The sequence below is a fragment of the Eschrichtius robustus genome, chromosome 6 (genome assembly GCF_028021215.1).
Source record: "Eschrichtius robustus isolate mEscRob2 chromosome 6, mEscRob2.pri, whole genome shotgun sequence".
Lineage (NCBI taxonomy): Eukaryota > Metazoa > Chordata > Mammalia > Artiodactyla > Eschrichtiidae > Eschrichtius > Eschrichtius robustus.
In genome coordinates this window covers 27,326,947-27,344,477 of record NC_090829.1, presented here as the reverse complement: position 1 = coordinate 27,344,477, position 17,531 = coordinate 27,326,947, and the positions used below count along the sequence as shown (strand labels likewise).

At 38.7% G+C, this 17,531-nt stretch overlaps 1 protein-coding gene across 1 annotated transcript in view; it reads left to right on the top strand.

Annotated features, from left to right (window-relative positions):
- Positions 1-17,026, top strand: part of LOC137766759 (phospholipid scramblase 4-like) — a 42,802-nt gene extending 25,776 nt beyond the window's left edge. The window contains exons 3-8 of the mRNA XM_068547350.1: positions 7,367-7,602; positions 10,801-10,843; positions 11,771-11,997; positions 13,579-13,740; positions 15,440-15,598; positions 16,478-17,026. Of these exons, the coding sequence (XP_068403451.1) occupies positions 7,367-7,602; positions 10,801-10,843; positions 11,771-11,997; positions 13,579-13,740; positions 15,440-15,598; positions 16,478-16,531 (881 nt within the window). The 3' untranslated portion in view covers positions 16,532-17,026. The remainder of the gene's footprint in view (positions 1-7,366; positions 7,603-10,800; positions 10,844-11,770; positions 11,998-13,578; positions 13,741-15,439; positions 15,599-16,477) is intronic.
- The last annotated feature ends 505 nt before the right edge of the window (positions 17,027-17,531 follow it).

Sequence of the window (17,531 nt, the reverse complement as noted above, 5' to 3'; positions counted from 1 at the left end):
CCTTTGTCATAGATTAGTTGACCATAGGTGCGTGGGTTAATCTCTGGGCTTTCTATCTTGTTCCATTGATCTATGTTTCTGTTTTTGTGCCAGTACCATATTGTCTTGATTACTGTAGCTTTGTAGTATAGTCTGAAGTCAGGGAGTCTGATTCCTCCAGCTCCATTTTTTTGCCTCAAGACTGCTTTGGCTATTCGGGGTCTTTTGTGTCTCCATACAAATTTTAAGATGATTTGTTCTAGCTCTGTAAAAAATGCCATTGGTAATTTGATAGGGATTGCATTGAATCTGTAGATTGCTTTGGGTAGTATACTCATTTTCACAATGTTGATTCTTCCAATCCAAGAACATGGTATATCTCTCCATCTGTTGGTATCATCTTTAATTTCTTTCATCAGTGTCTTATAGTTTTCTGCATACAGGTCTTTTGTCTCCCTAGGTAGGTTTATTCCTAGGTATTTTATTCTTTTTGTTGCAATGGTAAATGGGAGTGTTTCCATAATTTCTCTTTCAGATTTTTCATCATTAGTGTATAGGAATGCAAGAGATTTCTGTGCATTAATTTTGTATCCTGCAACTTTACCATATTCATTAATTAGCTCTAGCAGTTTTCTGGTGGCAGTTTTAAGATTCTCTATGTATAGTATCATGTCATCCGCAAACAGTGACAGTTTTACTTCTTCTTTTCCAATTTGTATTCCTTTTATTTCTTTTTCTTCTCTGATTGCCTTGGCTAGGACTTCCAGAACTATGTTGAATAATAGTGGTGAGAGTGGACATCCTTGTCTCGTTCCTGATCTTAGAGGAAATGCTTTCAGTTTTTCACCATTGAGAATGATGTTTGCTGTGGGTTTGTCATATATGGCCTTTATTATGTTGAGGTAGGTTCCCTCTATGCCCACTTTCTGGAGAGTTTTTATCATAAATGGGTGTTGAATTTTGTCAAAAGCTTTTTCTGCATCTATTGAGATGATCATATGGTTTTTATTCTTCAATTTGTTAATATGGTGTATCACATTGATTGATTTGCGTATATTGAAGAATCCTTGCATCCCTGGGATAAATCCCACTTGATCGTGGTGTATGATCCTTTTAATGTGTTGTTGGATTCTGTTTGCTAGTAGTTTGTTGAGGATTTTTGCATCTATATTCATCAGTGATATTGGTCTGTAATTTTCTTTTTTTGTAGTGTCTTTGTCTGGTTTTGGTATCAGGGTGATGGTGGCCTCATAGAATGAGTTTGGGAGTGTTCCTTCCTCTGCAATTTTTTGGAAGAGTTTGAGAAGGATGGGTGTTAGCTCTTCTCTAAATGTTTGATAGAATTCACCTGTGAAGCCATCTGGTCCTGGACTTTTGTTTGTTGGAAGATTTTTAATCACAGTTTCAATTTCATTACTTGTGATTGGTCTGTTCATATTTTCTGTTTCTTCCTGATTCAGTCTTGGAAGGTTATACCTTTCTAAGAATTTGTCCATTTCTTCCAGGTTGTCCATTTTATTGGCATAAAGTTGCTTGTAGTAGTCTCTTAGGATGCTTTGTATTTCTGCGGTGTCTGTTGTAACTTCTCCTTTTTCATTTCTGATTTTATTGATTTGAGTCCTCTCCCTCTTTTTCTTGATGAGTCGGGCTAATGGCTTATCAATTTTGTTTATCTTCTCAAAGAACCAACTTTTAGTTTTATTGATCTTTGCTATTGTTTTCTTTGTTTCTATTTCATTTATTTCTGCTCTGATCTTTATGATTTCTTTCCTTCTGCTAACTTTGGGTTTTGTTTGTTCTTCTTTCTCTAGTTTCTTTAGGTGTAAGGTTAGATTGTTTACTTGAGATTTTTCTTGTTTCTTTAGGTAGGCTTGTATAGCTATAAACTTCCCTCTTAGAACTGCTTTTGCTGCATCCCATAGGTTTTGGGTCGTCGTGTTTTCATTGTCATTTGTCTCTAGGTATTTTTTTATTTCCTCTTTGATTTCTTCAGTGATCTCTTGGTTATTTAGTAACGTATTGTTTTGCCTCCATGTGTTTGTCTTTTTTACGTTTTTTTCCCTGTAATTCATTTCTAATCTCATCGCGTTGTGGTCAGAAAAGATGCTTGATATGATTTCAATTTTCTTAAATTTACTGAGGCTTGATTTGTGACCCAAGATGTGATCTATCCTGGAGAATGTTCCGTGCGCACTTGAGAAGAACGTGTAATCTGCTGTTTTTGGATGGAATGTCCTATATATATCAATTAAATCTATCTGGTCTATTGTGTCATTTAAAGCTTCTGTTTCCTTATTTATTTTCATTTTGGATGATCTGTCCATTGGTGTAAGTGAAGTGTTAAAGTACCCCACTATTATTGTGTTACTATCGATTTCCTCTTTTATAGCTGTTAGCAGTTGCCTTATGTATTGAGGTGCTCCTATGTTGGGTGCATATATATTTATAATTGTTATATCTTCTTCTTGGATTGATCCCTTGATCATTATGTAGTGTCCTTCCTTGTCTCTTGTAACATTCTTTATTTTAAAGTCTATTTTATCTGATATGAGTATAGCTACTCCAGCTTTCTTTTGATTTCCATTTGCATGGAATATCTTTTTCCATCCCCTCACTTTCAGTCTGTATGTGTCCCTAGGTCTGAAGTGGGTCTCTTGTAGACAGCATATATATGGGTCTTGTTTTTGTATCCATTCAGCCAGTCTATGTCTTTTGGTTGGGGCATTTAATCCATTCACGTTTAAGGTAATTATGGATATGTATGTTCCTATGACCATTTTCTTAATTGTTTTGGGTTTGTTTTTGTAGGTCCTTTTCTTCTGTTGTGTTTCCCACTTAGAGAAGTTCCTTTAGCATTTGTTGTAGAGCTGGTTTGGTGGTGCTGAATTCTCTTAGCTTTTGCTTGTCTGTAAAGCTTTTGATTTCTCCATCAAATCTAAATGAGATCCTTGCCGGGTAGAGTAATCTTGGTTGTAGGTTCTTCCCTTTCATCACTTTAAGTATATCATGCCACTCCCTTCTGGCTTGCAGAGTTTCTGCTGAGAAATCAGCTGTTAACCTTATGGGAGTTCCCTTGTATGTTATTTGTCGTTTTTCCCTTGCTGCTTTCAATAATTTTTCTTTGTCTTTAATTTTTGCCACTTTGATTACTATGTGTCTCGGCGTGTTTCTCCTTGGGTTTATTCTGTATGGGACTCTCTGCGCTTCCTGGACTTGGGTGGCTATTTCCTTTCCCATGTTAGGGAAGTTTTCGACTATAATCTCTTCAAATATTTTCTCTGGTCCTTTCTCTCTCTCTTCTCCTTCTGGGACCCCTATAATGCGAATGTTGTTGCGTTTAATGTTGTCCCAGAGGTCTCTTAGGCTGTCTTCATTTCTTTTCATTCTTTTTTCTTTAGTCTGTTCCGCAGCAGTGAATTCCACCATTCTGTCTTCCAGGTCACTTATCCGTTCTTCTGCCTCAGTTATTCTGCTATTGATTCCTTCTAGTGTAGTTTTCATTTCAGTTATTGTATTGGTCATCTCTGTTTGTTTGTTCTTTAATTCTTCTAGGTCTTTGTTAATCATTTCTTGCATCTTCTCAATCTTTGCCTCCATTCTTATTCCGAGGTCCTGGATCATCTTCACTATCATTATTCTGAATTCTTTTTCTGGAAGGTTGCCTATCTCCACTTCATTTAGTTGTTTTTCTGGGGTTTTTTCTTGTTCCTTCATCTGGTACACAGCCCTCTGCCTTTTCATCTTCTCTATCTTTCTGTAACTGTGGTTTTTGGTCCACAGGCTGCAGGATTGTAGTTTTTCTTGCTTCTGTTGTCTGCCCTCTGGTGGTTGAGGCTATCTAAGAGGCTTGATGGGAGGCTCTGGTGGTGGGTAGAGCTGACTGTTGCTGTGGGGGTCAGAGCTCAGTAAAACCTTAATCCACTTGACTGTTGATGGGTGGGGCTGGGTTCCCTCCCTGTTGCTGTGGGGGTCAGAGCTCAGTAAAACCTTAATCCACTTGACTGTTGATGGGTGGGGCTGGGTTCCCTCCCTGTTGGTTGTTTTGCCTGAGGCAACCCAACACTGGAGCCTACCCGTGCTCTTTGGTGGGGTTAATGGCAGACTCTGGGAGGGCTCACGCCAAGGAGAACTTCCCAGAACCTCTGCTGCCAGTGTCCTTATCCCCACGGTGAAACAGAGCCACCACTCGCCTCTGCAGGAGACCCCCCAACACCAGCAGGTAGGTCTGGTTCAGTCTCCCCCAGGGTCACTGCTCCTTCCCCTGGGTCCCGATGCACACATTACTTTGTGTGTGCCCTCCACGAGTGGGGTCTCTGTTTCCCCCAGTCCTGTCAAAGTCCTGCAATCAATTCCCACTAGGCTTCAAAGTCTGATTCTCTAGGAATTCCTCCTCCCATAGCCGGACCCCCAGGTTGGGAAGCCTGACGTGGGGCTCAGAACCTTCACTCCAGTGGGTGGACTTCTGTGGTATAAGTGCTCGCCAGTCTGTGAGCCACCCACCCAGCAGTTATGGGATTTGATTTTACTCTGATCGCGCCCCTCCTACCGTCTCACTGTGGCTTCTCCTCTGTCCTTGGACGTGGGGTATCCTCCTTGGTGAAGTCCAGGGTCTTCCTGTCAATGATTGTCCAGCAGCCAGTTGCGATTCTGGTGCTCTCACAAGAGGGAGTGAGAGCACGTCCTTCTACTTCGCCATCTTCAATGTCCTAGTCAAGTTTTGATCCACTTCACATTTTATTAGCATAAAGTTCAAGTTCTTTGCACAGAGCATAGGTCTTTCATAATCGTCACTTCCTCCCCACCTTCCTTTCTGTTTTGTTTGCTAAATCTCTATATATGCATGGCCTTTACTCCTGTGGTACTGAGCTTCCCCTGTGCAGCTGCTCATTTTGTACCTGCTGTATCTAAAACCTTTGCCCATCGTAAAGGTGCTGGCTGGGTCTAATGTGTCAGCACTTACATCACAGGGTATCTCCTCTGCCTAGGTTAGTTGCCCCTCCTCTCTAATCCCTTCACATACTATGTGTCTACCAGTGAATATGTTACAGACCCAGGTCCTTGGACAATTTAACCAACAGAAATTGTTAAGAGGCCAGATGAGAAATTCAAGCAGGGCTTTATTGGGATCCCTGCTACAGCAGAGGGAGCGAGAACAAGTAACAGGTGGCCTTGCTCACCCCCAAGTCAGGGGGTGAGCTAGTTCCTTAAATGGGGTGAGGGTAGGGACAGATCAGTTGGGCAGGAGGCATAGCTTAGGTGGTCTTCCCACCCCCTTGGTGGTGCTGTGTGCAGGGATTGTGCACAGGACCCTGCTTTTGCATACAACTGTTCATAATACTTCCTTATGATGCATTTCAATTTCTGTAAGAGTTTAGTAATGTCCCCATTTTCACCCCTGTGTTTAATAATTGAAGTACATTTTTTTTTTCTTGGTTAGTCTGGCTTAAGGTTTCTCAATTTTGTTGATCTTTTAGAAGAACCTACTTTTGGTTTTGCTGATTTTTGACTATTGTTTTTCCTGTTTCATTTCACTCACTTTTACTTCAGTGTTTATTATTTCCTCCTGCTTGCTTTGGGTTTGGTTTATCTCTAAGGTGGAAAGTTGGGTTACTGATTTGAGATATTTCTTTTTTAGTGTAGGTGTTTACAGCTGTCAGTTTCCCTCTAAGCATTGTTTTAGCTGCATCCCATAAGCTTTGGTATATTGTGCTTTTGTTTCATTCATCTCAAAGTATTTTCTCATTTCTCTCATGATTTCTTTTTACCCCTTTGTTTATTTAAGAGTGTATTGTTTTATTTCCTCATATTAGTGATTTCCAAAATTTCTTCTATTATTATTGATTTCTGGTTTTATTCCATTGTAATAGAATATACTCTGTATGATTTCAGATATCTTAAATTTGTTGAGACTTGTTTTATGGCCAGCCAGTAGGTCTCTCCTAGAGAAGGTTCTATGTGCATTTGAGAAGAAAGTTTAGCCTGTTGTTGTTGGGTAGAGTGTTCTATACATGCCTGTTATGTATTGTTTCATTTATAGTGTTGTTCATGCTTCTATTTCCTTTTTGACCTTCTGCTTAGGTGTTTTATCCCTTATTGTGAGTGGGGTATTGCAGCCTCCAACTGTTGTTCTTTGGATTGCCTATTTCACTTTTTAGTGTGTCAGTTTTTGCTTCATGTATTTTGAAGCTCTGCTTTTAGGTGTATATAATTATGTCTTCTTGACAGATTGACAGTTCTGTTATTATAATAAAATGTCCTTTACCTCTAGTAACAGTTTTTGTCTTAAAGTATATTTTGTCTGACATGAGTATTGTTATTTCACTAGTTTTTATTAATGAAGTACTAATGCAAAGGTCAAGGATGAACCTTGAAAACCTGCCAAGTAAAAGAAACCAGATACAAAGGCTATGTTACATGATTTTATTTTTATGAAATGTCCGGATTAGGCAAATCTATAGAGATAGCGGTTTCCAGGGACTGGGGGAAAAGATGGGGAATGACTGCTAATGGGTATGGGATTTTTGGGGGTGGGGGGTGATGAAACCGTTCTGGAGTTAGATAGCAGTCATTAAAAGAACCCCTTTGAAGTTAAGTAGACCTTACTATCTTTATGACCTTAAACAATAATAACAATAAACATAGTAACAAAAACTTAACCATGCTAATTATATGCTAGGCCTTGCACTAATCCTACTATAACCTAATGAAGTAGGTATATTATTATCTCCAAAGAAGGAAGCTAATGCCTAGAGGCTAACATGTTAACTTGATATTTCAACCTTACTTCTATACCTCTGAAATGGGAATAATTGTCTCATAAGGCTTAAGAGGATTAAATGAGTTAATGTGTAAATCCCCTTAGTACATTTTGGTACATCCTACACACTCGTAAAATGGAACACCTTGTTGTTGTTTTTTTTTTAATAAATGTATTTATTTATTTATTTTTGGCTGTGTTGGGTCTTCCTTGCTGTGCGCGGGCTTTCTCTGGTTGCGGCGAGCGGCGGCTACTCTTCATTGCAGTGCGCGGGCTGGTGGCTTCTCTTGTTGTGGAGCACGGGCTCTAGGCACGCGGGCTTCAGTAGTTGTGGCTCGCAGCCTCCGTAGTTGTGGCTGGCGGGATCTAGAGCGCAGGCTCAGTAGTTGTGGTGCACAGGCTTAGTTGCTCCATGGCATGTGGGATCTTCCCGGACCAGGGCTCGAACCCGTGTTCACTGCATTGGCAGGCAGATTCTTAACCACTGCGCCACCAGGGAAGCCCGAACACCTTGTTATTTTTAAGTGGAGGTCGTGTGATCCATATCATCTCCATGTAAAAAGTCATGCTAATTTCCAATATATTGTAGTGTTTATAATGTATAACACTTTCATTTGTTTTTGAATGCAGGGCCCCCTGGACCAGCTGTCCCTCCTCCTGCAGGCCACGCAGGAGGCTTGCCTGTGGGATACTACAGTCCACATCAGCCCACTACCTTCCCCTTGTACATGCACACTGGTGGTAGCCATCCTATCCAGTACCAGCCTGGAAAATATCCTGCACCACAACATTCTGCTCCAGTAGTATGGATGCCAGTGCCAACTGTTATGCCAAACTGTCCTCCAGGTCTGGAATATTTAGCCCAGGTACTCCACACAAATCCAAATTATTTTCTTACAAAGTATGACTGGGGATCCAACAAGAAGAGGCTGGATAGAGTGGATAAAGGTGATGGGTCAGTGATGACAGATGTTTGTGAGACTGTAGGAGTGGTAGTGCTAATTTCAGAAATGTGAATGGGGAACAAAGAAGATAAGGATTTTTTTGGTGGGATGACTATGGTTTTTGTGAAGGTTGTATATTGAATTTTAAGACATTCAAGATGTCCTATCGAAGACAGTTTAAAAACTAGGAATTGGAATAGAAGAAAAATTATCAAAGACGTTAATTGGAGTGTCATTTGCTTAGAAGTAAAGGCTGAATGTCAAGAAAAGCAACATTACAAAGAACAGAACAGAACGGTAGACAGTGAGTCAATCACTCAGTGCCTCAGGCCATTGCTATTTCTCACCACCCATAGTTTTCATCAACCAGTCCTGTCACCTCCCAAAGCATACAAGGTAAATAAAAATAGGGGACCTCCAAGGATACTGTTTCAGGTCAAGTTCCAGAGAACCCCTTTCCACAACACAGAGACACCCTAATTTTTATCTATATGGACATTCTAGGACCGGGCCACCCATTTCAGAAACTGGGGCAACATGCCCACAGGTTTGGGTACCGCCAAATGGTATTGTTTAAAAACCCACGTCAGAAATAAAAATGTTGCTTAATGAAAATAAGATAACCTAGTATTGCAAATCCCTTAGAAACTACTAAATCATGTTTCACTTTTAGAAGAAGCAAATGTTGAAATATTGACACATTATAAGCAAGGGACTTGCCAATTTAATACGTGTCTCCCCACTGTAGTCAACCAAATGTTCCTTGGAGTTGACATATTTCTCTTTTCAGTTTTGTATACTAACTGTTAATCCTGTGCATTGAAAACCATTGTTATAAAGTTATAGTGTTGATCTTTGAAAGTAATACAGCTGGATCAGGAAAATTTGGATTTTACATAAACCAAAAACTTTATTAACCTGTTGTTTGGCAAAATATTGATAAGGCCAGTCATTCAGGTACAGTGCTAGAGTAACCCCTACATTATTTTGGAAGCTTATAAAATGCTTATAAGTTAACCAAGTTTAGAAAGTTTATTTTTTTACTTGATGATAAATATAGAAAATTTCCTTAGAAATCCAATATCTGGAGTCATTTCTTTTTAAAAATGTATAGCTTTAATATTATTCATTTAAATATTAAAAAACCATTTTCTTAATTTCTTCTATTACTTTCAGTGAAGTTAAATGGGCATATTTTATGAATTCTATTTTCCCTTTCAGCAATGTTTTTAGTTAAAAAAAAAATCAAAAATGAAACAAATAAAACAGGTTTAGAGCCAGACACACCTGGCTTTTAATTCTAGCTCTACTCTCTCCTCACTCTACTACCTTGAGTAACTTTTCTAACCTCTTGGTGCTTGAATTTCATCATCTATAAAATAGTGCTAGTGATACCTACCCTATTGGGTTGTTAGGAGAATTTTTAATGAGATAGAGTTTGTAACGTGCCTAATATTTTTGGCACATGGGACCCACCCAGTGGATAATAGCTGTTTGGATGTTTTTAGTTGAAACACCTTGTGTGTAGGTGGAAGACAGAGAGCCAGGCATCCAAGCCTTTTCTTCATCCTAGCCTTTTATTTTTTATTTTTGGCTGTACCTTAGTTCCCTGACCAGGGATTGAACACATGGCCCCTGCAGTGGAAGTGTGGAGTCTTAACCACTGGACCGCCAGGGAAGTCCCTATCATAGTCTTTTTGCCATCTCGTGTGCAAATTACATGAATCATTATCAGGACTATCCTGACACTTTAACATCCAGAGTAGCAGGTTTACATTATTTCTAGAATATTGGCTTGGCCAGTGACTCCACACTTTGTTAGAACTGCTTCTTAACAACCGTAGTATCTTATTGGGTAAACTTCTTTCACAGTAACAGGCATTTCTTTAGAATATTTTGCTCAGCAGTAGAAGCTCTTACCAAGCAGTGAATATTTTTACTTTTTAGTTATAGATGTTTAAGAGTCCCTAGAGTTTTTCAAAGGGACCGTAAACCACCCTAGTGACCACTTTTGATAATTTTGTAAGACATGTTTAGGCCCTCTCCCCTGACTGTGTTTTCATAAAAGAAAAATTTTTTAATGAAAGAAAGATTGTATCCTCTCTATACCCTCCTATAATGGATCACGCCACAAAACGTTTATGTCAGGTTACATTATTTTAAATTTTATTTATTACCACAGTAATGTAGTGTCCATTAATTAATGTATTCAACAAACATTTGGTAAAATATGGCATTTCAGGCAATGTTCTGGGCTCAGGCATTAGGAATGATCTAATGATCTAAATTATCTAAAATTATATATATATGAGTAGTCTGTCCTTAAGGGGGTTTCTTTTCTGCTAGGGTGTTCTCAAGTATAACAGATGATGGGCCAAAGTGTTTATCTTTACAGTGATTCCTAAGTAAAGTTAAGGTAGAAGTTGGTCTAATGGTATTACCAACCTCCCTTTTCAAGGGATTCCATCCTTGGAGAATGTTTCCTCTCCTTTGCCCTAATCCTATTCAGATGCTTCCAGCTCTCTTGGATCTTCCCCTATTAAAGTCTGCACTTAGGGAAGACCCTGGCATCAGCAGCCCAGGTGAATGGAAGTCAGTGTGTTAACCTCTTTCAGAGGTACTGTGAAGTAATATGAGATCGGACATTCCTGTGCAAGGTCCACCCTGCCTCATTCACTCTCCCTAAGCCCCTGAGAAAATTGGCTTCTCTGTGGCTGGTCCATGTTAAACTGTCCCGAACTTCCTGACAACTCCAGTCTGTGGGTGATATGTCAGAGAGACCAATGAGTAGCAACTGAACTAGGCAACATAGCTTCTTCTAGGTGCTGTTACTGAGGCAGGAACATGATTTTCTGATATTTTAGAGAATTGTTTCAATATTTTACGGTGGACCTGGAGGAAAGTGTTCTATCTGGACGGCTCTGCTAATAACCATCTGATCAGGTGCAGATAGGCTGACATTGCTTGATAAAAATGTTTTTGATTCCATTCAGTTTCAGAAAGATATTTTTGTATCAATTGATACATTTAATTTCTGTCTCATCAGTTTTTTTTCTAATACTGGTTTGATTTGATTCTGTTATTTCTCTCTCTCCTAATTGCTTTGTTCTATCCCAACAGTTGGACAACATACATGTTCTTCAGCATTTTGAACCCCTGGAAAGTATGTATAATTTTGTAGTGTCCAGCAATATTTGAATCAGGTGAAAATTTGCATTATCCAATATCTAGTTCCTTATTTATATTGATCATTTTTTAGTGGTTCAAAGAGAAAAGACTATCCTCTATTACCCTATCTTCAAGAAAGTAATAAAGGGACTTAACTTTGTATAATTTTATCTGTTTACACATCATACATGAGCTCTTAGATTTCAAAAGGACTTAACATTTTTACTTGGTCGAACCCCCTATCCTTTACCCGTCTCAACTCCTCCATATTCACTTTTCATGGACAAGGAAAAGAAGGAACAAAAAGACTAGACGAGCTAGTCAAGGGCACCCTAGTCAGCTAATCAACAGCAGAGCTGGAAATAGAGTCTCAGTCTGCTGAGTTCTAAGTCCAATGCTGTAGAAGTAAGAAAAAATCCCGGTAAACACAATGCCTGTTCTCAGTTCCCCTCACTGTATCAGACCTACACCCTCATTTCATTCATTTTGCCTCCACATAGAGCCTTTGACTTTTCTTGGTTGGTTTTCTTATTTGCAATTAGTAATGACCCTAATCCTCTCAGCATATTTCATAAGCTGATTAATTCATGGTCTGGTGTATAATTTCCTTTAAATGTTTTTATAATTAAAGTTTTCTTAATTCAAGTATTCCAGGAATATTGTTTCCAATCTTTGCTTCTGTGTGGAAAAGTTCTAAAAATCATTTTACACTGAACTTCTTAAAAGAAATGTTTTAAAATTTCAAAATTACGTATAGACTTATAGGGCATATGAATTGCAATGGCATTCTAATAATTGCATATTTTTCACCGGAAATTTTTTAAAAAGCTCTTCTGCTTTAGGCCCCTGTGAAATACTACAAAAGGACTTCTTGAGGCCCATTTTAACTGCTTCTAAAATAAGATGGCTCTCTCATTTTTAGTGATAACAGGCTTTGAAACTAATAATACATATGATATTAAAAACAACCTGGGCCAGATGGTTTACTTTGTGACCGAAGACACAGATGACTACACCAGGAATGCTTATCGGACACTGAGGCCCTTTGTGCTCCGGGTCACTGACTGTATGGGCCGAGAAGTCATGACAATGCAGAGACCTTTCAGATGCACCTGTTGCTGCTTCTGTTGCCCCTCCACCAGGCAAGAGGTCAGAGGACAGAAGTCTCATCCGTTGTTTCTTCCTGATCCAACTCTTCCCTGCACGGTTGTGCTCCTTCCAAAGCTACACAGGAGGGGACTTTCATGGCACGGGCAGAATGGAAGAAGATAGTGGGGGTGGGGGGAAGGAAGCCAAATGCCAAATTGTCTTACCTATGGAAAAACCACAAAGACATTTTGCATGTGGGTTCATGTCTTCAGGTGCTAGCTGGGGGGTGGGGGGTGTCAAGCACAAATGAGGGTTATTTAGTCAGTGATCGCAATTCTATCCATTGTGTCTACTGAATTAGAAATTAGCCTGTTACCTAGAACACACATTTATCTAAGTGTTCCTACATATCCCCAAATAAGGTCACACTAAATGTAGACATGCTTTTAAAGAGAATCGGAAGAAACTTTAGATACTTTTACCCTACCCATCATAATCTACACCTTGTTACAGATAAAGAAAGGGTGGCTAAAAAAGAATAAGTGCCTGAGGATGGTGTTACACTTGGTAGATGCTGGAACTAGAAAGCAGGTGTGCCAAGTTACAGTTTGGTTGCTCTTCTGTAATCTGTGCTGCCCTAGGAAAACTGTTTGTTACAGGGAAAAGAAAAGTTTTAGAGAGAGATCCAAGAGAATTTGAATTTCGAATATGCCACCTACTTAAGAGTGGGCAATTTACTTAACCTATTTTAGCCTCAGTGTTCTTAATACATTAACTGGACAGAAAAAAACACCTCCTAGGATTACTGGGATTTTAATTATATGTTAAGTACCAGCATTTTCAATAGAATTTACTTATAGCCTCTGTGCCTTGATTTATTCACCTATAAAATGGAGATATTAATAGTACCTATCTCATAGGATGGTTATTTTGAGGATTTTATAGTAAATAAATGTCAACTGTGTTAGCATAGTGCCTGGCAAATAGTTCAGTGCTCAGTGAATATTAGCAATTGTCAGATAGCTTACTCCTTTGTCATTATTGTCTGTGTGTAATAACAGTCTTATACTTGAGATGAATCTCCACTTCATCCTATACCTATACACACATTCTGTTGTCTTCACAACATACCATTTTCAGAATGCCTCTTTTCTCTTTTGTTTTCTATTACAATTGTCATGTCTGAGATGTCAGTCTAAGCAGCTGGCATGTTACTTTTTCATGGATTGTGCCAGAAGACATGAGACCCCTAGGTCAGGGGCAAAGAACTTTATTACAGCACAGGAAGCAGCATGAGCTCCAGCACGTGTGCGTAGGTCCCCTCATCCCCAAGTTCCACAGGGATGACTCAGGGGATCCCAGACAGATGCTACATATGCAGCTGAGGGACATGGAGCTTGGAGAACTGACCATTTTATAACAAGCAGCAATTTTGTCCCAAAGGGAACATGACTTCATCTCTCAAGGCTGTTCACTGAAATACAACCCTAAGAAATAGCCTGGGGATAATGGAAGACTCTTTCCCAGTGGCAGTTTCCCTAGTTCTTGAATGAATTAGGAACACACCTAGGTTGTGTGTATCTGTGTATGTGTATACCTATACATGTAACACCTTCGCCTCTGTCACTGCTTCATTTGCAGCTGGAGGTGCAGTGTCCTCCTGGCATCACCATTGGCTTTGTTGCCGAACACTGGAACCTGTGCAGGGCAGTGTACAGCATCCAAAACGAGAAGAAAGAAGATATGATGGGAGTGCTTGGGCCATGCTCAACCTATGGCTGTGGTTCAGATTCTGTTTTTGAGGTAAACAAATATAAAAATAAATGTTTCTACTATTTTTTCTACATCTACTAACAGACCTCAGAATGATGCGCTTTTAGATGATTTTTTTTGTGTGTGAATGAATAAAGTAGTGTGAGGGAAGAGTTAACTAACCAGTTGACATTGAAAAATTTTCAAATTATCATTAGGGGATTGCTTAATGTTTTCCACAATGTGAGCTTCTTTTGCATGATTTCAGTGTTTGATAAAGATAAGAAGAAACCATTTAAAACACTAAACCTAAGAGTAAATAGCCTAACCTAATCCATTTATTTTATTCTTGGCTGTATTTCACTAACCATTTTTACGAAAGATTTCCAGAAACAGAATATAGGTCCTGAGTAATGAAAAGGCCCCACATATCACAGAACCAATAGAGCACCCCTGAGGTTATGCAAATTGCTTATTTGCAAGATAGAGGTCTGTCTGCATCCTCAAGAAACAAGACGACAGTGATAAACAAGGATAAATCTTATAGTGGATTATAACATTTTCTGGAAGAAGGAAAATCCTTCTCTTTTGCCTTCATCTCAATGGCCACAAAATGATAGCTTATTACTCTTAACAGTTGTGACAAAGGAGATTCCTGGGCTTCTTAAAGAGTTCTTCCTAAATGCCTCACAATTCAACAAAATTGATAATCCAAAATTGCTCATTCAAATATTTTCTATGACACCCGATAAACTTTCCTTAGTTCTCATTTTACATAACCATCTCATCAACCATTACTTATTTATTAAAAGGCCGTTATAGATAGATAGAAAGTGTAGGCTTCCTTGGTGGCACAGTGGTTAAGAATCCGCCTGCCAATGCTGGGGACAGGGCTTCGAGCCCTGGTCTGGGAAGATCCCACATGCCGCGGAGCAACTAAGCCCGTGTGCCACAACTACTGAGCCTGCGCTCTAGAGCCTGTGAGCCACAACTACTGAAGCCTGCGTGCCTATAGCCTGTGCTCTGCAACAAGAGAAGCCACCGCAATGAGAAGCCCGCACACCGCAACGAAGAGTAACCCCCGCTCGCCGCAACTAGAGAAAGCCCGCGTGCAGCAACAAAGACCCAACACAGCAAAAAATAAAATAAATAAAATTAAAAAAAAAAAAAGAAAATGTAGATAAGCCAGATTTTGAGGGCAGGGGGTGTGGATCATTTTAATCACCAAAATGTAGTGTTTGGGTATTATCCTTGGGGCAAGTGCCTTCTAGAAGCTGAAGCCCTTTGGGATTCTGACATACTTTAAGAAGACAGGGCCCACAAAAGCCTGAGTGATCATATGGATTTTGTGAAGTGAAAAGAACCATACCACCTTGCTTTTGCTAACGTGTTTCCCTCGACTGGGAAAGACACCCTCCCAATCCCCAATTCCCACCCTTTGCTATATGAAAAAGAATTTCAAAATCAGTTTAAATCATACCTCCTCTGACAGGCTTCCCTAATAACTCATTTGAGGGTGAAGAAAGAACACTGGCCTGAGAATTGTAAGATACTCCCCAGCTTGGCTGTCAACCAATTGCAAGGCACTTAACCCTTCTTGGCAATAATTCCCTATTTGAAATTATATTATTACTATATTCATTTCCTGCACCATATTTATACTACCTCAGTGTAAACTGCTTATAAACAGGAGAATAAAGCATGTAGTTTAACACCTTTCAATCATAAAGTCACATTCTTGTCTTTCTAGGTCATATCCCTTGATGGTGTATCCAGTATCGGCAGTATTACTCGGAAGTGGAATGGTGTGTTATCAGCAATGAGTGATGCTGACCACTTTGAAATTCACTTCCCATTAGACCTGGATGTGACAATGAAAGCCATGATTTTTGGAGCTTGCTTCCTCATTGTAAGCCTTTTGCTTCTGAGTTATCCTGAGAGAATTATTCTTTCTGATGAGAAGCAGTGTAGTGCAGTAGAAAGGCAATAAGGTTTGAAGCTGTCTCCGCCTCTTACTAGTTATATGTCTTGCAAAGTGTTTAACACTTGCAAGCCTCAGTTTCCGTATTTGTAAAATGGAAATGAAAATACTTATTTATATATATATATTTCAGGGTTATGAGTATTAGCTATCGTATGAGTAAAGGGGCCAGGAAAGTTCTTGAAAGATACTAGGCATCCAGTGGGTGTAATTGTCATCATTTCATGTTACTTATCGTTCTCACTACGTAAAGATGCCTATTCTTTGATTTCTTAGTGAAATAAAATAACTCTAAAGCTGATGTTCTTTTCCTTCATCTATTACCTCTTTGTCAAAATACTCCTTGGTGTTGTACCATCCTAGATTTATTAGGTACAATTTCCTTGCTGTGTTCCTGTCTGATTAGTGACTAATATTCATAAGTAAAGCATAGAAATAAAGTTGATAGCATTTACCTTAAAAACCTAATTAACATATTGCAATTGGTCTATTTAACATTTTTAATATTGATTATCAAGTTTTTCCTCCTTTCAACAATGAAAATTTAGTTAATTGGTACCCCAAATGGAAAACTTATTGACTACCCACAGTTTCAAATTTGCAATTGCTGTTCTTCATATTAGGTTCTCTTCATGAAGATTTCCTTAGCTTGATTTATTCTTAACTGGAATGAGATCACCTGATAAATTATGAAGAATAACATTTTGTGCATTGTACCTAATTATCTATTTACATTCTTTATTTATATAATTATTTATCTATCTAATTTGATATTTATCTATACATATAATTGTTTTCCAATTTCAGGACTTCATGTATTTTGAAAGCTCTCCACCACAACGTTCGTCCACTCATAATTGATGGATACTGCAAATCGGCAATTCCGATTAATGAAAAAAATTTAGAAAAGTTGGTTGGGCTTACAGTCAGCCCTCAGTTATTCACAAATATATGTATCTGCTCTTGCAGATTATTGTTATGGGGTATTAGCTTTGACAGGTAGGCTGAGAGTATAAGTGCAAGTACACATCTAAACATGTGTTTCAATTGAGTATCTGTCTACCTGTCTACTTGGTAGACTAGGAGTTTACCTGAAAAAGTATGACCCATTAACCAAGTAAACATATATATAGTGAACTTGAAAACACTTTAAACATGAGATGAGAGAAAATGAATCCCAAAGCTTTCACATTAATTGATAGTAAAATGATGGGCTTTTTAGAGCAATCTTTGTTGAGATAGAGTAATATAGCTTCTATCTCTGACCCTCTCCTCTCCGTCAACATGTCCAGTTACTGAAGACAAATTTGATTCCAGGTGAAAAGAATGATACTCTTCATTGTTAAAGACAAAAAGGAAGGCAGACAGAAATATTATGTTTTATTGCACAAGGAAAATTTTACTTGTGCAAATGTATCAGAACCTCATTTTGCAAACTTCATAAAAGTTTCGATGGAAATTTTTATTTTATTACAAAATAAAACATGTTTTTCATATCATAAGGTTATATTTTCCATGCCTCATTTACTAGCGTACACAATCAGGAGCTGCCTCTGTATGAAGATGGGGTCAGACTACCAGGGCCATTAACCAATCTAGATCTCTGAGCAATTTAGAGACATCAGTGCCCTTATGAGAAGCTTGTATTTAATACATTTAACCTCTCTTGGTTATAGATGTCTTACATGTAAAATAGGTTTGGTCGAATCTCTAGGATTGCCTATTGAACCTGTGTCTCATTTGATATGACACAGAGGAGATGTTTTTTTTTTTTTTCTTACAAGAAGATCCCTGATTTGAACTGTGCTGTTCAAATTGCAAGAGTTGGAGTTTTGTTTTTAAATTTTGAAATGTGACATTC